General features: G+C 43.1%; 1 protein-coding gene across 2 annotated transcripts in view; it reads right to left on the bottom strand.

The window, feature by feature from the left end:
* MSRA (methionine sulfoxide reductase A) overlaps window positions 1-18,019 on the bottom strand; it is a 308,591-nt gene extending 290,572 nt beyond the window's left edge. For both annotated transcript variants that reach the window (XM_054062226.1, XM_054062228.1), the window contains exon 1: window positions 17,878-18,019. In XM_054062226.1, the coding sequence (XP_053918201.1) occupies window positions 17,878-18,007 (130 nt within the window). In that variant the 5' untranslated portion in view covers window positions 18,008-18,019. The remainder of the gene's footprint in view (window positions 1-17,877) is intronic.
* Window positions 18,020-23,389: the final 5,370 nt, after the last annotated feature.

Raw genomic sequence — 23,389 nt, 5'->3', positions numbered from 1 at the left:
TCCACTTTTCTGTTTTTCATTTATTATTAAACAGCCACGAGTCTGGTGAAGCTCTAAGAATCCGTGAGTGAGTGAACGTAGCTCTGACATAGAGATCAATATAAAATCAGAATGAATACTGAGAGAAATACACATTGAAAAGTAAAAAAATGGAATATTCTGTCACACAGATGAAGTAGAGGAACAGCTGGCATGGACACTCCAAGATTCAACCAAAAAAAACTAAAAAAAATATACAATAAAACAAGAATAAAGACCTAAAAATGCATGCTCAATCTGAACACAAAGGACTCAAGGACCTCCAGTGCACACCTCAGGTGCCCCAGAGCTCAAGAGTAAGCAATCAATAGACTGATGAGACATCCCTAGCAGGGACCACCTACTACAGCTCGGTTTGTGTAGTTGTGTACTTAGCCAATTAATTTTCCTACAGGATGGACTGTCTTTTCCTTGGCAGCTGACCACTCACCAACTTCATTTATCATTTATCATTCTGACAATATAATGTATGCATGACTGTGGCCTTTTCCGTGAGAGGCTGCAATAGTCAAGCAATGCTGTGGAAAAGGATTAGCACCAGAAATGGATTGTTCCATTGAATCCTGTTGAAAATCAAATCTGCATGCCTGAGCTATGCCGCAGTGCAGTGGGCTTAGGGCTACCGCACTAACACATTGTAGAGTGGAGTCCTCAGCTTTGCAAGGCAAACAAATTAGAAGCCCAAACTCTATGGGGAGCTATCAACAACTTCCTAAATATTCCACATTCAAGATCAGGTTAGACTGGGCTCTGAGCAAACTGATCTGGTTGAAGATGTCCCTGCTCCCTGCAGGGAGGTTGGACCAGTTGACCTTCAAAGGTCCTTTGCAATTCAAACCATTCTATGATTCTATGACAAGACAATCAAATTTGAAATTTCAAAATACGTGGGTGAGTCCCCCTTAAATGTGTTCTTCTTCAGTTTTTTGAGAACCAGGTATTTTTCTGAGTATATCAAACAGAATTTGCATTCATAGGCTAAAATGTTTTTCCGTTCTCTTTGTCCAGCACCACTCCGAACACTTTAGATACATGCTTTATATCTATGAAGTGCCACATGGAAGTTTAAACACTAGTTTGTACCCTTAACTGTTTCTAATTCCCTTTTAGATCTCAGGAGAAAAACAGATGTTTAGAAAAATCAAAATGTTAGGAACCCGGCATTTGCGACTGTCATTTAGAAAAGCGATTACAGCGTGCAACATGAAAAATATATGCAAAGCACTTTAGGTAGAAGTAGTTACTCATAATGGGATCCACTTACAGTTAACTTGGATAGCATGAAAACAGACTTGTGATGAAGTGGATAGAAACTCTCAAATATCTCCAGTGATTATGAAAAAGGATGCTCTGAAAAATTAAATAACTAAGAAAGAGATTTTATCCAAAATACGGTCAGGTTACCCTCTCATATTTGTCAGTCCATGTGTGATGAATAAGAACGTATTCTTTATTATACCCCTAGCAAGGACTTTATCATAAAAGTCAGGTATGCAGTGCTTTATTTTGTGTTCGACATCCTTCTCAACAATTACATTTTCACAAATAAAATATTTTAAATGATTCTACGGAGATTAACATCTCAGAAGTCATCATCTGTATCCAGTCATCAGCCCAGAGAGCATAATTTTTTTACTCATTTTCCACTACCATTATACTTAATAACATTTTTACAACAGTAGTACCCAGGAATGTCTGTGCACAGATATCACCATGTACAAGATACATATTTGTTGATGGCTTTTTTTTTTCTCTCTCTCTCATTCAAAAAGCTTGCTTTTAATTGTTGTAAATCAAATCAAACACTGAGTAGGTCCCAACTGGTATGCGAAATGCTCAGGACAAGGATGGCTCCTTAATGAGGACTACAGGTGAAATTTAGTCGTTTAAATGCAAGAGGGCATGTCTGGAAGTCTGTGCTTCTGCAGCACCACGGACTGCAGAGACACCCGAGTCCTGCTGATGGCTAATTCATGATCACAGGTCCCATCCTCTGCTCCCATCCTCTGGACCTGTGTCAACAGCTCAGCCGCAGCCACATCCAAAAAAGGATGGCTGCATCAAATCATAGACCAGGAGCAGTTCCCAATTTGTGCAATATTCTGAAGCATGTCACAGAATTTCAGAGTACTGGTTGACCAGGGCAAAGGCAGACTCAGGATCTCTATAACAGTTAAACAGGGATGACCTGAGTCACCCACATTTACAGAGCTTGTTCTTTGATACATCTCAGGTTACTGGCACAGAAACCACCTACTATGCTCATTCTAGGTACTGAGTACTAGAGTCTGAATCCAGCTTTTCCTGAGTGGGACTGCATCCTACTCCAGTAAAAGAGAACATCCCCAAGGTACTTTGAAAAGCAATCTGATGACAGATGATGGCACAGGGGACCAAATTAAATCAAATAACAAGAAATGTAGACAACTTGGTAAGAAAACAAGTGCATTTACCCACTCAACACTAAGATACAAGGGATAAGTTCTAACCCCGCATCCCCTCACTGCTCAACACAGTGTTTGAAATAGGAACCATTTTCAGCTGCCAACAACATCAGAACACATTTTTCAGAAGCAGAATGTTCCACTTCTGAAGATGCAAATGTGCCAAACAAGTACTTTGTTGACCTACTGCTTAATTTCAGAAGGTGCTGCTGTGGTCTAGAGCAATTATACCTAAATCACTGGATTTATGAGAAAAATGATTAAAAAATGGAGGAGGGTCAGAACGTCCCAGAATCACACACACAAAAAAGAGAAGGATCATTACAGAATCCACATAATTACAGAACCACAGAATTACTTAAGTAGTAAAAAGCCTTTAAGAACATCAAGTTCAACCATAAACCTAACACTGCCAACTCCACCACTAAACCATGTCCAAAACAACTGTAAATATATCTCTGGATCAGCTTATTGATATTTCTCTTCTTTATATAAAAAATATTAGTACATTGTGATTGAGAATCCACCCTCTACGTTTGGTTTGCCTGCTAGTATCTTCTCTTTCCTGCTCCCTTTCTGAGCAGAAACTTTGAAAATTGTCACTAGAGATACTACTAATATTAAGTATTATTATTCTGTGAGCAGTTTATTTTATTAAAAGTTGTCTGAGTGCAAGGCCCTGCACGTGGGTCAGGGCAAACCCAAGCACAAATATAGGCTTCGTGGAGAATGGACTGAGAGCAGCCCTGAGAAGGACTTGGGGGTGTCAGTGGATGAGAAGCTCAACATAGGCCGGCAATGCCCAGGAAGCCAACCATATCCTGGGCTGCATCAGAAGAGTGACCAGGAGGACGAGGGAGGGGAGAAGGCTCTGCTCTCATGAGACCTTATATAGAGTCTTGCATTCAGTTCTGGAGTCCTCAGCACAGGAAAGACATTGATCTGTTGGAATGAGTGCAGAGGAGACCAAGGAGATGAAGTGATGGGTGGAGCACCCCCCATACAACAACAAGCTGAAAGAGTTGAGCTGACAGAAGAACAGAGTGAAAGAAAAGTCAGCTTTTGATTCAGTGCACCCAGAAAAAACTCTTTGGGCAAGAAGAAATCTTCAAGGCTTTTTACACTGAATACCAACTACAGGGATAGGTCATTATATTACATTACTGAAAAAAACAGAGAAGATACAAATCATTCACAGAAACAAAATTCTGCACAAAGAGCAGAAAAGAGCATCTCTTTGTGGTAATTGCACTTTTTTACCCTGTAACATAGCTTATTCTTCAATGAAACCGAGACTGATTACTTTGCATTCACTGTACAACAAAGGCATCCACATAGGCAGTTACCTGGAGCAGTTACGATGTTGTAAATCCACACCTGGCTTACACTGAGCTAATCTGTGTATGCATCCATACTGTAAATCATGATCATGTCTAGTTTGGATGAGTCTGCCTAGCAGTTACCCTTCTCTTTAAGAATACCATATGTAACAGAGCTCTGCCATGCTGAAAAGTAGGGTTATGATATATATTTTTGAAAGTAATCTGTTTTATGAGGAGAGATTAAAACAGCTTTACTCTTAACAGAGCACAGAAGAAGGCAGCATGGCAGCATAGGACCACTCTCTGTCTACTCTCCTCAAGGAAATAAAAGAAAACGGAGAGATACTATATGACTATGTAGACACGAAAAGGAATAAGAAGAGCAATAACTTACAGGGTCAAAATTAAAAGAGCATTCTAAGTAGTCAAAGTAGTTCAACACTGGAAAAGCATTCCAAATGGAAGACTGGGACAGGTGTGTCAACCAACATCAAACAGCTACATAATTGAAGTACAAGTCAGTGGGCCTGAGGAAGATTGTGGAAAACCTGCTTAGGTCCACAAAAATAACCAGAGGGCTGGAACACCCCTCCTATGAGGAAGGGCTGAGAATGTTGGGTTTGTTCAGACTGGAGAAGAGAAGGCTCTGGGAAGACCTTATTGCAGCCTTCCAGTACAGAAAGGGGACTGATAAGAAAGATGGAGATAGACTTTTTAGCAAGGCCTCTTGAAATAGGCCAAGGTTTCAAACTAAAAGAGGGGAGATTTAACCAGATATAAGGAAGCGTTTGTTTACACTGGTGGTGGAGACACTGGCACAGGTTGCCCAGAGAGGTGATTGATGCCCCCATCCCTGGAAACATACAAAGCCAGGTTGTACGGGCATCCAAGCAACCCGATCTGGTTGAAGATGTCCCTGTTCACTGCAGGGGGCTGGACTATGATTCTCTGCTTGCCTAAGACAGCAAAGACAGGCCTCCTGTCATAACCCTTTAACTGGCTATAACACCGATGTCTTCATCTGAGCTGCTCACTGGACACTCCCCTTAAAGCCAGTGGAAGAAAAAGGCATTTTGGGGCTCCAGTCACCTATTTAAAATGTCTTTTGACATTTACCACATAATGAATTAATCATGCAAGTGCCTGTTTTATCTGTAAAAGCATAACTCTGTGTATTGCTGTAGCAGTCCTCACAGCAGCAATTCAACAGCACGCATTCCTTTCCAACACTCTATCACAGCTCTGCACCTGGTAAAACGTAAAGCCAGTACAAGGATTTTCCCCTATTCTTTTCTCTCTGGTGTGGAAAGAGAAGGAGCAATGAGCAACCATATCCCTTGTCTCTACCTGTAACAGACTTTCATCAAAGGAGTGTTACAGAGGCACCGGTGCAAGATGGGTCTCAACCTGATCTGCACCTGGGCTGGGACAATCCTAAGCAAAATTACAGGCTGGGCAGAAAATAGATTGGGAGCAGCCCTGAAGAGAAGGATTTGGGGCTGCTGACAGATGAGAAGTTCAACATGAGCCAGCAATGTGCGCTTGCAGGCCAGAAAGCCAAGTTGTGTCCTGAGCTGCACCCAAAGCAGTGGGACCAGCAGGGCGTGGATTCTGCCCCTCTGCTCCGTTCTGGTGAGATCCCACCTGGAATCCTGCATTCAGTTGTGGAGTCCTCAGCACAGGAGAGATGTGGATCTGTTGGAGTAAGTCCAGAGGAGGCCACAAAGGTGATCCGAAGGCTGAAGCACCCCCCATACGAGAACAGGCTGAGAGAATTGGGCTTGTTCAGCCTGGAGAAGAGAAGGCTTTGGGGCAACCTTATACCAGCGTTCCAGTACTTGAAGGTGCCTACAGGAAAGCTGGGGAGGGGCTCCTGATCAGGGAGTGCAAGGATAAGACGAGGGGGAATGGTTTTAAGCTGAAAGAAGGGAAAATAGAGATTAGGAATAAATGTTTTCCTGTGAGGGGGGTGAGGCACTGGCACAGGTTTCATTCCTGGAGGTGTTCAAGATGAGGCTGGATGGATCTTTGAGCAATTTCATCTAGTGAGAGGTGTCCCCACCCATGGCAGGGAGCTGGAACTGAATGGGCTTTTAAGGTCCCTTCCAACCCAAACAATTCTATGACTCTATGATCTCCTACACAGTGTTTTAGTGATGCCTGCTTGTATGTGAATACCTGCAACAGCCCATCATTTAAAACTAACTTAAGTCTTCACATATAAGCTGTGTTCTACTGCGACTATGACAAAGTCAGGCAAATATACTGAAAAAGAAGAACATTTGCTCATCCAGCTTACACACACACAACTGAAGACACAGCTGGCACCACAGATCTTCAGCATCCAAGCACCGAAGGCTTCTACATAGTAACATGGACACCAAGTAAAGAAACTGAAATGTTTCTTTCAGCCTTCTTATTTTCTGAGTCAAAATCACAACATTACCTAAACGTTAGGTCAATGGCATTCATGCAAGAATTGCATGAAACATAAATGGACACCACTAGGCAAAGAAGTCCAATGTATCCCAGGATTCACACAAAATAATGTAAAATATTCTCTAGCAGAAAAAAAAAAAAACTGTGTAAATATAACCCTTGTGTTTAATTCTCATAACTGACAGGTTTATTTAACAACACAAATTTGGCAAATTCAGATATTACATCCCTTTTCAACAACCAGAAGCTATTGAATCCCGTGTACCATGCCGCTACCTTTTATTAGAAATAATTATCCTCTTTTATTACACAACTTTGAATGATTCCTCAGAGCAGCATCCACACATAATCCTCTGAATAAAGAGCCTCTGGATTCATTTTTCATTTCAGAGAGGGAAATTACGGTATCAGCAAGAGGAGTCTCCTTCAAGCCTTATTTGCATTCAAGAGGCTGCCAGTTGGGTAAAGTTTCTCCCCATTTAGTAATTCTGTTTCCCAGCAACCCGCGCTGTTGCCAGGAGAAACCCCGGGGAGAGCTTCCTCTGCACCCGCCCCGTCGCAGTCCTGGGGGTACAGCTTTGTGCAGCGCTGCTTCATGCCAGTGCACACACCCGACTGTGAGCGGCATGCTAAGTAGTCTGCCAGGAACTCCAGGGACTCAAACAAGAAATTTTTTATTTTGGAGAGGGCTTAGTGATGAATGACATAGTCCCTTCTGTCGCAAGGTAGTCAGAGGTGATAAGGCAGTGCAGGGTTTTTCAGCAGGGTGGTGTTACCTTGGGAGCAGCGTTTGACAGCTGGATGTGCAGCTCTGTAAACATATTTCCTGCAACCTTTTAATCTATGGAGCATCATGTGTGCATGCTAACTTCCTTTTTGTTGTTGTTTTCCAGCTGCCACCAGCAAAAAAGCATGTGCAAACAACAAAGAAAAAAAATCCCTGTAGATTGACTTAACCTTTGCTTCTCCTTGCAACACCTTTGAAAATGTAAATTTAATGGGTGGTTAAAAAGTAATTCCTGTTTTTTCCAATGACAGTACAATATTTATAGTTGTGCACTTGGCTTGAAAATCTAAGCTCCTTAGAGTTGAGATATAAATACCTGACAAGATGCAAATAAAAGAGAGAGAGAGAGAGAGAGAGAAAGCCATGGCATGTTAGTTCAGATGGGATTTCCAAGGAAATTAATCTCACACCTATTTGTAAAGATGTTGTAAACACAAATTTCAGAATTTGTCTTTTAGATAATACACTACTGTGGATGAAGTGCTTCTGCAAAGAAACATACTCTGCTTTACATCCTTTCTGGTTTGAATCTTGCAATATGCAATGAAATTGTAATGAAATTTAATAATGTAAGGAAATCGATGGCATGAGGGTATTTGATGCAAATATCGCCTCTTAGAATGAAGACATAAGTAATTAACTCTTGCAAATTAGAAAGGTAAATTGACATTTGAGAAACGCTGGACTACATATGACATTGCTGCTTAACATGTTTCTGAACTGTACTTCAGTGGAAGGCAGATCTGACTTTTTTTGGCACATATTCCATATAAATGTCAGTAAAAAATGGGTAATTTTTATACACTTTATGTAAAACACTGTATCAGGCAAATAAAGTGATGGAAAACTTTAACAAATTAATCCTTCTAAACCTTAAGAGAAACTGTACTTTCTTCATAGGCTTTGTTCTGAGTCATGATCTCAATAATCTGTTTTAAACAGATAATACAGTGATATTAAATTCATGCCTGAAAAAAAAGTTTTATATTTGTTTGTGATTAATGTATTTTTTATCATTAAAGGAAAGATATCTAATATTTTTAATTTTATTCGTTATACTCTATTGAAAAAAAATATGCTAGAAAATATTAAGCTTACATTTTAGTTGGCAATTCTATTGCAAAATCTTGTGGCGTGCACAATTCGGAAAACTGTCAGAATATTGGAGAAAACCTGTTTAAAACTTTTCAACCTAATACTGAGTACATATTTTGGCATAGCATAAGCATAAGGTACTAGATTTCTTCCCTAATTCTGCACAGCACAAAGTGGCTACAAACCCACAGAGATTCCCATAACATACTAATTCTCCAGTATCCAGGAACAGATTGATCAACTGTTGAGAAAATTACTGGATGATGCCCATGCCCACAAGGATCAGTTTCCACTAGGAAGTCTCTATATCAGGCCAAGAACATGCTTAAGAAAAGTTACAGTCCTATAGCCTCACTTTTCCATGTGTTCAAGGCAGCCTATGCAGTCCAGGCAGATGAGAAAAATGAATGTACTAGACCACAGGCCATTAGCTTGATCACGATTTTTGTTTGTTGCTGTAAGAATGGTAAAAAAGACTAGCATGAACAGAAACTCCACTAAAATGGTTAAAGAACAACAATTTAAAGAGTTACTTCTGCTTCCAAATGTTCACAGGACAAGGGGGAATGGCCTGAAGCTCCGCCAGGGGAGGTTCAAGCTGGATATTCTTCACAGAAAGAGTCATCAGGCATTGGAACAGGCTGCCCAGGGAGGTGGTCGAGTCACCTTCGCTGGAGGTGTTTAAGGAACGGGTTGATGAAGTGCTTAGGGACATGGTTTAAGGGAGTGTTAGGAATGGCTGGACTCGATGATCCAGTGGGTCCTTTCCAACCTGGTGATTCTATGATTCTATGATATGATTCTATTATTGGGGGAAGGGCCACGAAGATGATCTGGGCCTGGAGCAGTTCCCATATGAGCACAGGCTGAGAGAGTTGGGCTTGCTCAGCCTGGAGAAGAGAAGGCTCTGGGAAGACCTTATAATAGCCTTCCAGTTCTTTTTCTGCAGGAAAGATGGGGAGGGGCTCTTTATCACGGAGTGGAAGGTTAGGACAAGGGGAAATGGTTTTAAGCTGAAAGAAGGGAGATTGAGATAAGATCTTAGGAAGAAATGTTTTTCTTTGAGGGTGGTGAGGTACTGGCACGGGTTGCCCAGAGAAGTTGTGGCTGCCCCATTCCTGAAGGTGTTCAAGACCAGGCTGGATGGGGCTTTGAGCAACGTGATCCAGTGGAAGGTGTCCCTGTCTGTGCCAGGCAGATTGGACATGCATAGGCTTTTAAGGTCCCTTCCAACCCAAATCATTCTATGATTTTATGAGATAAGCAGAAATGCAAAAGCAGCATGGCCAAAAAGAGAGCAGACAGGAGGGTCTGACTCCAGCCTCCTGCAGTCACTTAAAGAAGTACCAGCATCCCAGGAATGCTTTGGCTGGTCCTTTTGATAGATCTGTTTAGGATGCTAATTCAGCCAACAGAGGAAGATCATTAAGATCCTGAGGGAAATTTATAACTGCTGAAGCATCCTAGTAAACACGGACATGCTGATATCCCCACAGCTACAGCAACGAGAATTTACAGTGCCACAGCACAGCTGAAGTCAGAAGGAACCTCCAGAGGCCAGCTGCGTCGCTCAGAGCCAGATCAGCTGGAGCAGGGTGCTCAGTACTGCATCCTGTCAGATTTTGTCTCCAAGGATGAAGAAGCTACAACTTCTCTGGCCAAGTTCAACCACCGTTCAACCAACCACAGTTCAACCAACCTCTTGTCTTAAATGGAATTCCCTGCGTTTCAGTTTGTGCCTGTCACCTCTTGTCCATCCACAGGGCACCAACAAGATGAATCTGTCTCCATCTCCTTCACTCCTTCACATCAGTTATCTATACACACCGATATGATCTCCCTGAGCACCATGTCCCAGCTTCACTGAATTCAGGGAGAGCCATCTTTTCACTCAAAGATAGCATATTTGTTCTAACAATACCAAGGCAACTGAAGCCAAAATATTCCTGCTACATCTAAAGACAATACTAATAATAAAACAATGAGGGTGAGACCTATCAAAATCTCAATTTCCTATGCTCACTAGCCACATTCTTCTCTAGATGTCTCAGCAAAAATACGCAGTGCAACTTTTTATTTCAGAATGCCAAGTTGAAGTATTATACTAATTCCACACAGAACTGAAATGTACTGTTGTATGAATTTAATGTAAAATATACAGTCTTGGAATTAAATCAAATAGCAGAAGCAAATGCAGATCAATTCCTAAAGTTAAAAATCTACTTTTAACAGACACTATTTTTAATCTATTTTTAATCAGACACTGTACCAATGACCTGCAAAGCTCTTGGGTATGCAGGAGATGATCACTTAAAGCTCCCAGTGCAACACTTCAACCCAGAATGTTATTTATGCTTTAGTACACAAAGAGAAAAATCCTGGGTAGGAAGAAGACTGCAGTTGACACTAACACTGTCACTAGTAAAATCCTGTGTCTACTTCTGATACCCAGAATTCAAGGGAAACCTTAATTAATTAATAACTGTCTAAGGAAAAGAAACAAAAATTAATAAGTGACTAATAATTGATTGAAAATTTGCCTTTTGCTGACAGAATAAAGATTCACTTTGCTTGGGTTTTGTCTGGTTAAAGTCTTTATGTTTAAAAAAAAAAGCAGGCAAACAATCAATTTAATTATGATTTAAACGTATTTCATGAAAACTAGAAAACACACACACCCGTGGTTTGCCTCTTCATAGTTGAAAGTTGAAACATAACAAAGTGATTCAAAATATGTACCTTTTAATGGAGAGAGTTGGGAAACATCGGAACAATTTGTGAAATTTTGCAGTGGATCCTCTGTCAGATGACAATTTTAATCAATGTTTTCTTTAAAGAGCATGATCTGATTCAAGCAAGAATTAATTCATGGAAATGCTGTGTTCTTTTTTATATGGAAGGTCAGACTTAAGTTCAGCATGACCTCCTTCACATTTGTAATTATTTCCCCATTAATCTCTAAATATAAAGCTAAGAGGCTTAATAGGTTTAAACAATTGTTAAGACTGTCTACCCATGAGCTGTATCTTTACTGCCTAAAAAAAAGTCAACTCACTACAGATGCATATGTCACAATATAAGTACCTCTGCTAGGAACATAGCTGAGATCACAGAGAGATTTCCCCACAATACTCAGTGGAACAAAATACCCTTTTAATTTACTACACACTGCTATCTCAGGCTATCTAGCAGAAAAAAATTTTATGTGCATATATGTGTTATTATACAATGTCTTGCACAGGAGGTTCCCTCTACATTATTAGGGCTCCTTGACTAGTGCTCCTACCACTACCATAAAATAAAATAGTCAATTAAATGTAAGCAATATATACTCACAATCTCATAAAACACAGCCGTGTTTCAGCAGTAATGTAACTAAAATTAATTCTGAAAACTAGAGTTATAGTAGAAAGGCAGAAGCAATAAACGTGATTTTACTATAAAGCATGCGTTGCATCATTATACAGAAATCATATGAGGGAAATTATTTTCCAAAATTAATACAGTTCTACTACAAGGAAGAAAACAGCACCACAAACTCTAGTTCTCGGATTGCGAAATTTGTTGAAGATTAGATAAATCCAACTTGATTATAAAAAGAGCAAGTGAAGCTTACTGATGTTTGTGTTGTGTTCAGCTCACACTGTTATTTTATCCCCATTTAACTCACTTCTACAAACTGAACCCTTTGTAGGACAAAACAAGTACTTCCAGTCACTTCACAGAAATCCACATAATATACAATGTTTAACTGCATCATTTTCTTAGATTCATATCCTAAACTAGTAATAACTGTACAGTAAAACAAAAAAGAGCTACACAGACAAGGTCAAGTCCGACATAATTCCATGGTCAGCAAGTTAGAAAGGAACAGAAATGCAATTTAGCTTTTCACATGCCTAGGTTAAATGTAGCTTTCAAGCTGAAGTTGTCACTCAGCTGTCTTTTCCTCTCATTTGGACTGCAGCAAAGGAGGAAGCAGTCTGAGCTGGTCTCTGTACTCACAAGGTTTGTGAATGACAATCAAGAACCGTCAGTATGAGAGGTTCTCTGCCAAACAACAAATGTCACTGAGGAGCAGAGCACATTCATGCCCATCTCACACCCAGAAAGCATCAGGAACCTGGAGGGTTGAGACCAGGATGCACAAGCAGGTGCAATGCAATTAACACAATTAGCAGGAGGCACAAAGAGAGCCCAGAAGCGCCACTCACCAAAGGAAACCTTCAGCTGATGAAAACACCTTCCAGGACACAAAGCCCCGACCCAGACAGCAATGCCATCTCTGGTACTTCAACCTCCCCCCAGACTAAACTCCTGAAAGTGGTCTTAGGCTGTGGGGAGAGCCAGGTGCTCCTCCACAGGGATGGCAGCAAGGGCAGCAGCTTCACCTTTGAGAGCTGCCCTCTGGAAGACATAGTCATGGCAGTGCAAGGGAAGGAGCTGCAAAAAGAAGTGAGCACATTATATTGCATCAGAGATGAGGAGCAGGAGATCAACAGGATCTTCAGAGAGATCGCACAGACAAGAAGCTAAACACTCTGCAGTTCAGTTAGAGGCCCTCAATACCATTGAAGATGGATGGGGTGACACCTCAGGTCACTGGATTAGGATCAGTGCTAGTTACCACATAAAAGAAAGGTCTAGGTTATGTTTTCTTCAAGTGTCTGCACGCTCAAGCAGAGTTTGGTTCACAAAAAAGACAACTCAGATGTCCAAGTGTGGTCACAGACCTATAACGTGATGAGAGTCAGAGACCTGGCACAGCACACGCAACTCAAGCAGTGTCATGAATAAAAACAAGGTATGTAGGAAGGATTACCAGAGAAGAATAAGATAGGGAGCTGCACTCTGTGGAAACAAACTCCTTGACAGCACAGAGCTCCAGTGTGAAAATGAAGTCACTTATGCTAAAAGTCTCAGAGTCAAGATCAGAGGGGAAACACGAGATGGTGTGGTTTGGGGTCTGTCACAGAGCAGATGAACAAGAGAAGGTAAGTGGAAGAGGCCTTCCACAGAGCTGGCAGAAGTCTCCAGACCACAGGCTCTGGTCCCTTGGGAGATTTCAGCTCCAAGACATCTCTAGGAGGGTAACGTCAAATTGTCCAAGCTATTCAGGAGGTGCAGTAGTGACAGTTTAAATGGAAAGCACCAGAGGGACCAACCAGGGGTACCGGCTGTTTGGTGACTGGCTGTTCAGAAGCAGGGAAGAACTGGTGGCACTGCAGCAGCAGATGGCAGGGAGCTGCAGTAGCTACAAGATGACAGAGTTCAGTATCCAAAGGAAGGCTAGAAAGGTAAACAGCCAATTCATCATGGATTCTATAGCACAGACTCTGGCTTACTTAGGGAATTGCTATGTGGAGGCCCCTGAGAGGCTGTCAAAGGGAGAAAGTGGTGGTAGAAATTCAGGGTGGTCTGAATTTTGGCAAAAACTTTCCAAGAGAACTAAGGAACAAAATATCATGCAGAAAAGCTGGGAACTTCACTAGAGACACAGAGCTGCTTAATGAACTAAAATGCAGAGAGCATACAAGAAGCAGAAACAATAACAAGCAACAGAGTAAGTATATCAAAGCATTGCCTAGGCATTAAGGGGCACAATCAGAAAGACCAAAGCTGGAGTTAAAAGTAGCTAGGGACATAAATGGTAATAAGAAATGATTCCATAAAAAATAACAGCAATATAAAGAAGCTCAGAGAAAATCTAGGTGCATTGAAGAATACAGAAGACATCTAAGAAGAAGTACAGAAAAGAATAAAGTACTCAAAACCTCTTTTGCCTAAGTTTTCACAAAACCTCTGCAGGCACAGACACAGTCAGAAAGAAAAGCAACAAACAATGTGAGTAAAAATGGGTTACAATTACTTAAAAGAAGCTAAGCTGCATGGAGTTTTTCCAGGACTGTGAAGCAAGCTTGCTGGTGTGACCATCAGAACACTGTGACAGAGCTAGTTACAATGATATCTAGAAAAATCACAGTGATCGTGTAGATCTCTGATGATGGGATATGGGCTAAAGTAACAGACATTTTGAAGGAAGGTAAAAGGAGGACTGAGGAACTACAGGCAGCTCAGCCTTGGCTCAATCCCAGGAAAGATTATGAAGCACATCCTCTTAGAAACCATTTCCAAACACAAAGAGAACAGGAATACTTAACACATTAACCAAAGGCAAATCATGACCAGACGCATTGCCACTTATGATGGAACTTGGCCATGCAGATGAGGGCAAAGCAGTTAATATATGTTGACTTTACCAGGGCTCCTCACACCATCTCTTACAACATTTGCCTTCAGAACCTGAGAAAGTACTGTCTGGAAGAACAGGCTGCTAGACACTAGACACATCAAAAATTGGCAGGACCACCAGACTCAAAAGGCAGTGATCAATAACTTGATGTCTGCTGTGTAGCAGGTTACCCCAGGGGCTGATGCTGGGGCCAGTATCATTCAATATCTTAAACAATAACATGAATGATGTGACAGAAAACATGATCAGCAAATTTGAGGGCAATGCTAAACAGAGACTGAGAGCAGACATGTCAAACAACAAAGCTTCAGTCCAAGAAGACCCAGAAAAATTTCAGCTCTGTGCCACCAGAAATCTCAGGAAGGTCAACAAGGAGAAGTGCAAAGTCTGCATGAAGATAATCAGAAAATAGTTTGGGTTGGAAGGGACCTTAAAGATAATGTAATTCCAACCCTGCCATGGCCAGGGACACCGCCCACTAGATCAGGCTGCCCAAGACGCCATCCACTCTGGACTTCCAGGGAGGGGGCAATCTCAGCCCTGCTGGAAAGGACTTGTGATTATCACAGAGTCCCAAAGTGGTCAGCATTGGAACAGACCTCTGGAGCTCCTCTAGTTCAACCCACTGCTAAAGCAGGGTCACCTCCAGCAGGTTGAACAGGAACATGTCCAGGTGAGTTATGAATATCTCCAGAGAAGGAGAAGTCTCTTCCAGTGCTCCCTCACAGTAAAGAAGTCTTTTCCTCACATGCAGGTGGAACTTCCTGTGTTCCAGTTTGTGCCCATTGCCCCTTGTCTTGTTGCTGGGCACCACTAAAAAGTCTTGCCCCATCCTCCTGACCCTCACCCTTCAGATCTTTATAAGCATTGATAAGGTCTCGTCTCAGTCTTCTCTTTTGCAGGCTGAACAGACCAAGTTCACTCAGCCTCTCCTCACAAGAGAGATGCTGCAGTCCTTTCATCATCTTCATATCCCTATCATGCTGGATGCTAGGTTAAATACAAGCTAGCAATATGTTCTCATCACAAATAAAGCAAACTGTATGGACTGCATTAGAAGGAATGTGGACAGCAGAGTAAGGACAAAATCCCCTCCTCCATGCTTTACTGGTAAGAAGTCAGGTGGAATATCATTTCCAGTTTGGGATCCTCAGTTCAAGAGGGACATTAGTAAAACAGCAAAGGTCTGCATGGGCAGTCGTCGAGTTGGTCAGCGGCCTACAGCACACAAACAGACAGAGCCTGCCAAAGCTGGGTATTTTAGCTGGTGAAGGGTAAACACTAAAGGGCAATATTACAGCAGCTTAACAAGGACTGAGAACAACAACTCAGCCAAACCCTTCTCAACAGCACCAGACAGCATGGGAAAGGGCAGCAGCCACTGATTGTGACATGAGAGGTTCACATTGGACATGAGGGAAAACTCTCTGACAAGAAGACAGCAGAATATTGGCACAGGGGCCGAACTCAAGCACCTTTCCTGCCAACGCTCCTCTGATTCCACAACCTAAGAGCAATTTAAACAAAAGAATTGGTACTGAGTAAATGTTACATAATGTTAAAACTGAAATTGCCATTCTTTTTCAAAAGCTGTTTACATCTTAACTTCTGCAAATCACTGGAGGTCCATGCTGTTATTAAGTATATAATAACATGTTCAGTCATAGAATAAAAATGTCCAAAAAAAAATCCTTATTTGGCCTTATAAGAACGCTTTTTGTACAGCAGCACAAAATTATTCCATCTATGGAGTTACAGATCATAAAATGGGCCTGGCATATCTTCTGTTCAGGCTTTTATCAACAAGCAACGTGAAGGTGCCACTTTAATCTAGGCCATGTGCTACTCTTAGTATCATCTCTCAAGTTCATTGCCATAGCGACACCACCCCATCTCTGCACTCTCCTTCAAGTCCACCTTCTCCATATCAGACAGAATACTCTTCCTGCTACCTTTAATCTCACCTCTACCTTCTGGTAAAATGCTAAAGGTAGCAAAATATCTACAAAATGTAAGATTTTCCTACTCTCTCAAACACTTCTTTCATTGGGCTTATGCAATCACTTATTCATTATTCTCCCATCAGCATTTTTGTACCTTATGTGTTTAAATATTTTAAGTTCACAGAATTTGTCAAGGACTTCATGTGTCAGGAGCAAAGATACATATAAAGAAACACCTGTACAACAGGAGAACAATCATATAGGTGCAACTATAGTTTCTGATACAATTTGCATCAGCAACAGTGTGGCCAGCAGGGGTAGGGAAGTCATCATCCCCCTTGTAACTGGTGCTGATGAGACCACACCTCAAATCCTGGCTTCAGTTTTGGCCCTCTCACTACACCAAAGACATCGAGGAGCTGGAGTTCAACGGATCTGGGGAAGGGTCTGGAGCACAGGGTTTCTGGGAGTGGCTGAGGGACCTGGGGCTGTTTAGTCTGGAGAAGAGGAGGCTGAGGGGAGACCTTATTGCTCTCTGAAGCTCCTGGAAAGCAGGCTGGAGTGCAGTGGGAGTCAGGCTCTTCTCCCAAGCAACAAGTGATAGGACAAGATAAAATAGCCTCAAGTTGCACCAGGAAAAGTTTGGACTGGATATTAGGAAACATTTTACTGAGAGTGGTGAAGTAGTGGCAGAGGATCAACAGAGAAGTGGTGGAGTCACCAGTTCTGGAGGTATTTAAAAGATGTGTGGATGTGGTACTTAGGGACCTGGTTTGGTGGTGGAGTTGGCAGTGCGAAGTTTACCGTTGGACTCACTCTTAAGGGTTTTTTTCAAACCTAAAGGCTTCGGTGATAATTCCTTCCTAACAGTGATGGCAGTCATCCTGCAATGTTTTCAGGTTCTAGGAGGGCTGACAGAAGACAAAATTGCTTGCTTAATTCTAGGTTGCTACTTTTCTTACCTGATGGTACGCTTTTATTCAAAATGAATGTAAGGGTACTAGAGAATCACTTCAAAGAATTAAGGCCTTAAAAACACTAAGGGTAGAACTTCCACACCTCCAGCGATGGAGCAGCCACAACTTCCCTAGGCAACCTGTTCCAGTGCCTCACCACCGTCACGGTGAAGAAATTTTTCCTTATGTCAAGCCTAAATCTTCCCCTCTCCAGTTTATACCTATTGCCCCTAGTTGTATCACTACAGCCTTTGTCAACAGCCCTTCTCCAGCTTTCCTGGAGCCCCTTTCCACACTGGAAGGTCACTATAAGGCCTCACCGCAGCGTTCTCTTCTCCAGACTGAACAACCCAACTTCCTCAGCCTGCCCTCGGACGGAAGGTGTTCCACCCCCAAAACCGGGACACGCAAACCCCGCTCCACGTGTGGACCCCCACTCTGCGCATGCGCACACCGCGCCCCCCGCGCCTGCGCACGTGGCCGCCCGAGGCACCGGCTTCTCCGCTTCGCCCCACCCCCCCCCCCGCCCCACCTCCTTGCGCCGCCACCGGGGGCGAAGGGGGCTATAGCGGGAGCCGGGTGGACCCCCGCCCCGTTACCTGCCACCAGGATGCGCTGGGGCCTGCCGGGCAGCGCTTCTTCCTTCTGCGGCAGCCGGGAAGCCGAGTCGCCCATCCTGCAGGTGGAGCTGCGGAGCGCCAGGAGGAGGCGGCGCGCGGGGACTGGCATCGCGCGGGGGCGGGGGAGCGGGGGGGGGGAGGGGGGGAATGGCCCGGCGCGAGCCCGCCGGGGGGGGAGAGCTGGGGGGAGCGGGATGGGCAGGGGCACGCGCTGCCATGGGAGGGGCTTGGGCGGGAGCACCCGCTTCCCGGAGGTGGATGGCGGGGATGGGACACCCGCTTCGCAGGTGTAGGTGCTATGGAAGGCGCACCCACTTCCCGGGGGTGAGTGCTATGGAAAAGGCACTTACTTACCAGGTGTGGATGCGGTGGAAAGGGTACTTGTTTCCCTGGGGGTGGGTGCTGTGGAAGGGTCACTCAGTTTCCTGGAGATGGATGCTGTGAAGGGAAGCACCCACTTCCCGATATGAGTCCCTTGCCAGTGTGCCCAGGGTTGGGTGCTGTGGAAAGGGCACCACCTTCCTGGAGTGTTTTTCCCATGATGCGACTGGCCATGCGTGCCGTGGACGGGGTACCTGCTTGCTGGTGTGTTCCCCCCACTGGTGTGCCCAGAGGTGGGCGCTGTAGAGAGGGCAATCACTTCCCAGTGTGTTTCTTCCACCAATATCCCTGGGTGTGGATGCTGTGAAAGGGGCACTCACCTCCCTGTGCCCCAAAACGGACTGCCCTTGGGCCTATTTGCTCCCAGCGGTGCAACCACCTCCTGGTCACACTGCTATCCCTCACTCAGGGTTTGGCTGCTGTGGTTTGCATGTGCCTACCCAACCATAACTGGTCCCTGGAGCTCTGCCTGCAAATCTTTGTCCTGGGCACTTGCTCTTTGAACTGTGACGTCTGTCCTGTGCTCCTTGCCCTGAGTTCCTCTGCACCCAGTATGTTTTTCTATGGGCTTTGCTTCAGGAGGGGTGTTTGTATGCAAGAACCCATTTTATGCATGTCACTTCCACCCTGGTTTGTTGTCTGTGCTCCCAGTTGTGATGGGAAAGGGTTGTCGCTCAGCAAAACATGCTATGCAGACTTCTCACTCAGTAATGTGTTTCATTGTACAATAATCTCTTTTTCTTCTTTTTCCCACAGAGTTTTTTTGTTGATACATGCAGCACTCCCCAGTGTTATGTTTATCCAATATACTGCATCATGCCAACCTTCTGGAGTACTTTTTGTTGGAAGGCACTCTAAGTAGCATACATCTCCAGAGATCAGTGTCTGCTCGTTAGGTTTATGGTTGGACTTGATCTTAAAGGCATTTTCCAACCTAAATGATTCTGTGTGTTTGCAATAAAAATATAGAAACAAAAAGTGAAGAGAATGTAAGTACTTCTGGAAAATACCCACCCACTTTGGAGGTAAAGCAGTGCATATTGAACATACAACAGTACCAGGTTTCTAATGGGAGAGAAGTACAGAAGCTAGAACAGTGGTGATTTGTTTTTCAAAGAAATGAAGCTCATTCTGGGAATAGAGTCATGGTCGACAGACACAACAGAAATATGTACAAAGATGTCACAGTTTAGTTCTGACCTGACCTGAATTGGCAGCTAAATGCAAGCAGTTGTGGTGGTCCCAACTCCTTTCCACAGGGAAAGGTGAAAGTGAAATGAGAGAAAAAGACTTGTGGGTTGGTAACTAAAGCAACTTTAATGAAACAATAATAATAAAGAATATACTATCAATAAGAAAATTATAAAACATATGCAAAATTTCCCCTCCACCCCGTGATGACTGTGTCACCATAGATGCTGCAGAGCAGGCATGGAGGAAAGGTTCTGGGCTGGACTCAGGAAATGGGTTCAGGAATGCACAGATCCAGGGCAAACAGACAGACAAGGTCCTTAGTGGACATCAGCCATCCAATAAGAGAGCTTGACTCTTGTGATCCCTACGTTTTATACTGAGTATGACATATACTCTGTTGGTCAGTTTGGGGTCACCTGTCCTGTCCGCCCCTCCCTGCAGGTACAACCCTCTTTCATCTCTTTCCCTTACCTGCTCCACCAGTTTGAGGATGGCCTTGGTTTCTATAGGAATAAGTATAAGCAGTGGTCTTTCTGCATACCAGTGCCCCATGTTATCATTCTAGAGAGAAACACTGTCTGAAAAACATGCAGTTAACTTTCAGAAAATAAAACTACTTAGATGAGACTTAGCTGAAGTTAGAAAACTGATTCTACTTTACCTCAAACCAGAACAAAGAGGGTTTGTGAACAAGGCATGGGTCTTGCACTGAGAATTTCGGAGTATGGGGAGAGATTATGCACAAGAAGAAGCCAAGAAGTTACAGAAAGGATCTGATAGGTGTTCAATGTAAAATTGTGGAGGATTTGAAAAAGTTGGATTGTTGGCTGAATAGGTGAGAAGGTGATAAAATGACAGACTAGTGCTTGTTCTGTGAGAGGGAGGCCAGATGATTGTCTCAGAACTGGTCTATGACAAAGTAATGCCATTCAAGCTGATTTCACACGGGAATGATATTCCTAAGACATAAAATTCACATTTATAAAGGAGTTGGATATTTACAGCAATATTGAGAATTCTCAGATGGTCCTAAAGAATTTGAAGAAGCAGGAATTTCATGTTATAAGTCATGCTTTCTTTAAGAATTCAGATGGGTACCTGAGGGGCAAGCTGTCCCATCTCTCTTTTCAGATTCACTGTTCCTGTGTTTGAAAGGTGAACAGCACCTCTTTGAGCACAAGTTGTCCCAAGATTGCAGTCAGTTTCTCAAGTTTTGTTGAATTTTGATACAGTAAGAATCACCAAGATCAGGTGGCCTCAAAAAAAAATCTAGCAAGAACCTGAAGAAAATCTGTTAAATAAAGAATAAGTGAATATAGAGATGCATATGATAAATAGCTGTGATATTTTGACAGTACAAGTTAGTAAGAATCAGAAATGCTCGATAACAAAGTGTAAATTTCATTTAACACGTTCACCTAATTAGTTGTTCTCTCGTTTACAGTCAGGCTGACATTTCCCAGTTCTTTCTTACTCCATAAGAAGCCACTGAAGATGGTGACATCCACTGGTTTGATACTGACTGGTAGTGAATAACTGCTTTCCCTTTTTTCTGTTTCGCTGTGTGTATCTGCACTCACTCTGCTGTCTGCCCAGAATGTGTTTCTAAGAAACGCACTGGTTAATGTCGCAATGGATGGCAATGCAGTTTTCTCATAAGTGTTAATGCATCTACCTGTGAGCCTGAATGCCCAGCCCGAGTCTTTTACTGCAAGCATCCTTGCTGCCTCTTTGTGAATGGTTACATTTTCATTGCCATTTCCTTTGCGTGAATTGAGGTCAGGCGGAGGTGAAGGGCAGAAAACCAGTCTCCTGTTTGGCTATTCAGCCTCACGGATGAAGTGGCCAAGATCTTGCAGAGCCCTGATGTTTTCTGAAATGCCAGCTGCTGAAAAGCCAGCATTGTCCCCACTCAGATGATCCCAGTGAACCTCCATGCCATCCACGCTATCCTTGTGTATTTATATTGTAACGCTTAAATCATAGATGTCCTTGCTGGTACATCAATTCTTGCGGGAAAAATTGCTTTGTCACCTATTGCATTCAGCTGCTTCATTTGTGAGGCTGGTAACAACAGAGCAGGGCACTGCAAGGTTGGCGGTGGGACTCCAAAGCAGTGGTTGGAGCGAGGCTGTTTGATGCATTTCAATTACAGCTATTACAGGCAGGAAAGAGCCTTTCATTCTGTGTCCGTATGGCACTTCACACACTGTGTTCCTGCTTCGTAACTGGATACGAAGTATTAAACAGTAATAAGCCATCATGACACTTAAATAAAACCTGTTGATTTTCAGAAGTGCTTTTGCTTCTTGGCTCCATGGAAACAGAATACTTTTACAATTAGATAAATCCCACTTACATTTCAGGAACGTGTTGGACTGTCCCCTTTTCTCGATCCACGGGTTGCGGTCTGGGTGGGAGAGTCTGAAAATTACATTCCAACTTTTAAAAGTTTTCTTGGTACGGACTTACCTGTGCAAGCAAGCAGCAGGACATGATTGTCTTTTTATTTATAAAGTACCGCTTCGTCCTTAAACATGGACTTTATATGTACTAGCTCATAGATTGAATTAAGAAGTATAACAGGAAAAAAGCCTAAAATAAGGCACCTACACCGTGTTTGTGTTCCCATATAATATTCACAATATTCCAGGAAAGCAATTTCACAGCATATGCTAAAAGTCTTCAGGGCCCCAGCATGAAGAAAGAAAAAAGGCAGGCACAAGGAAGGTGGAGCAGGCAGAGAAGGGATGTGGCTTACCTGTGTCCTATCAGCCAGGGCTTTACACAAATTCTTGGTCATTCAGTCCTAGGAACTCACTCAGAATGTACACATCTTTTTTCCAGGTCTTGACATTTGCTGTACATAAGCCTTTCCTAAATTTCCTGGTCTTTGTGGTTTAGTATAGATATGGTTTTCCCATGTAGCAAAATTTGCTGTATATCTTGAAAGCCGTGAAGCCTTAGGTAACCATCTCGGTGGTGACAGACTGATGATGAAGCCAAGTTTGGGCTGCAGCATATATCTCCTGGAAAAGAAATCCCTGTTTTTATTTGAAAGTATACAGTGAAAGAAGATCCTCCACGGGCATCAGTGGATTGTTTAGTGCTTGATTACTGTTAAAAATATGCACCTGATTTTCAGGTTAGCTTCTTCTCCCACCCATTAACCCTTAGCTTATCTTTCCTAGAACGACAAGATTTAGAATCATTAAGGTTGGAAAATACTTCTAAGACCATCCAGTCCAACCGTCAGCCCAACACCACCATCCCTACTAAAACATGCCCCGAAGTGCCATGGCTACACGTTCTTTGAACACCTCTGGGGGTGGTACCTCCACCATTTCCCTGGGCAGTGTTTTCCAGTGCTTCAGCACTCCTTCAGTAAAGAATTTTTTTATAATAGCCAACTTAAACCTCCCCTGGTGAAACCTGAGGCCATTTCCTCTCCTCCTGTCACTCATTACCTGGGAGAAGAGACTGACCCCTGTCTGGCTCCACCCTCCTTTCCAGGAGCTGCAGAGAGCAATGAGGTCTCCCCTCAACCCCCTTTTCTCCAGCCTAAACAGTCCCAGGTCTCTCAGTCACTTCCTGAACCTCTGTGCTGCAGACCCTTCCCCAGCTCTATTCCCCGTTGTACGTACTCTAGCCCCTAAACCTCTTTCTTGTATTAAGGGGCCCAAAACTGAACGCAGGATTTGAAGTGTGGCCTCACCAGCACCAAGTACAGGGGGACAATCCCTTAGCTGCTTCCACTGGCCACACCATTTCTGGTACAAACCAGGGTGCTGTTGGCATTTCTTTCATCCAGTTTTTGTTATCTGCTGTTATTGCTGTAGAGTGTGGTCATTTCTCAGGCAAGATAAACAAGTCTCCATCAGTTCATCACCAGGAAGTATGTCTTCTAATTCTGCGT

The sequence above is a fragment of the Cuculus canorus genome, chromosome 3, assembly GCF_017976375.1.
Source record: "Cuculus canorus isolate bCucCan1 chromosome 3, bCucCan1.pri, whole genome shotgun sequence".
NCBI classification, from domain to species: domain Eukaryota; kingdom Metazoa; phylum Chordata; class Aves; order Cuculiformes; family Cuculidae; genus Cuculus; species Cuculus canorus.
Note: the sequence above shows the minus strand (reverse complement) of the source record. Positions and strands in the feature narration are given on the sequence as shown.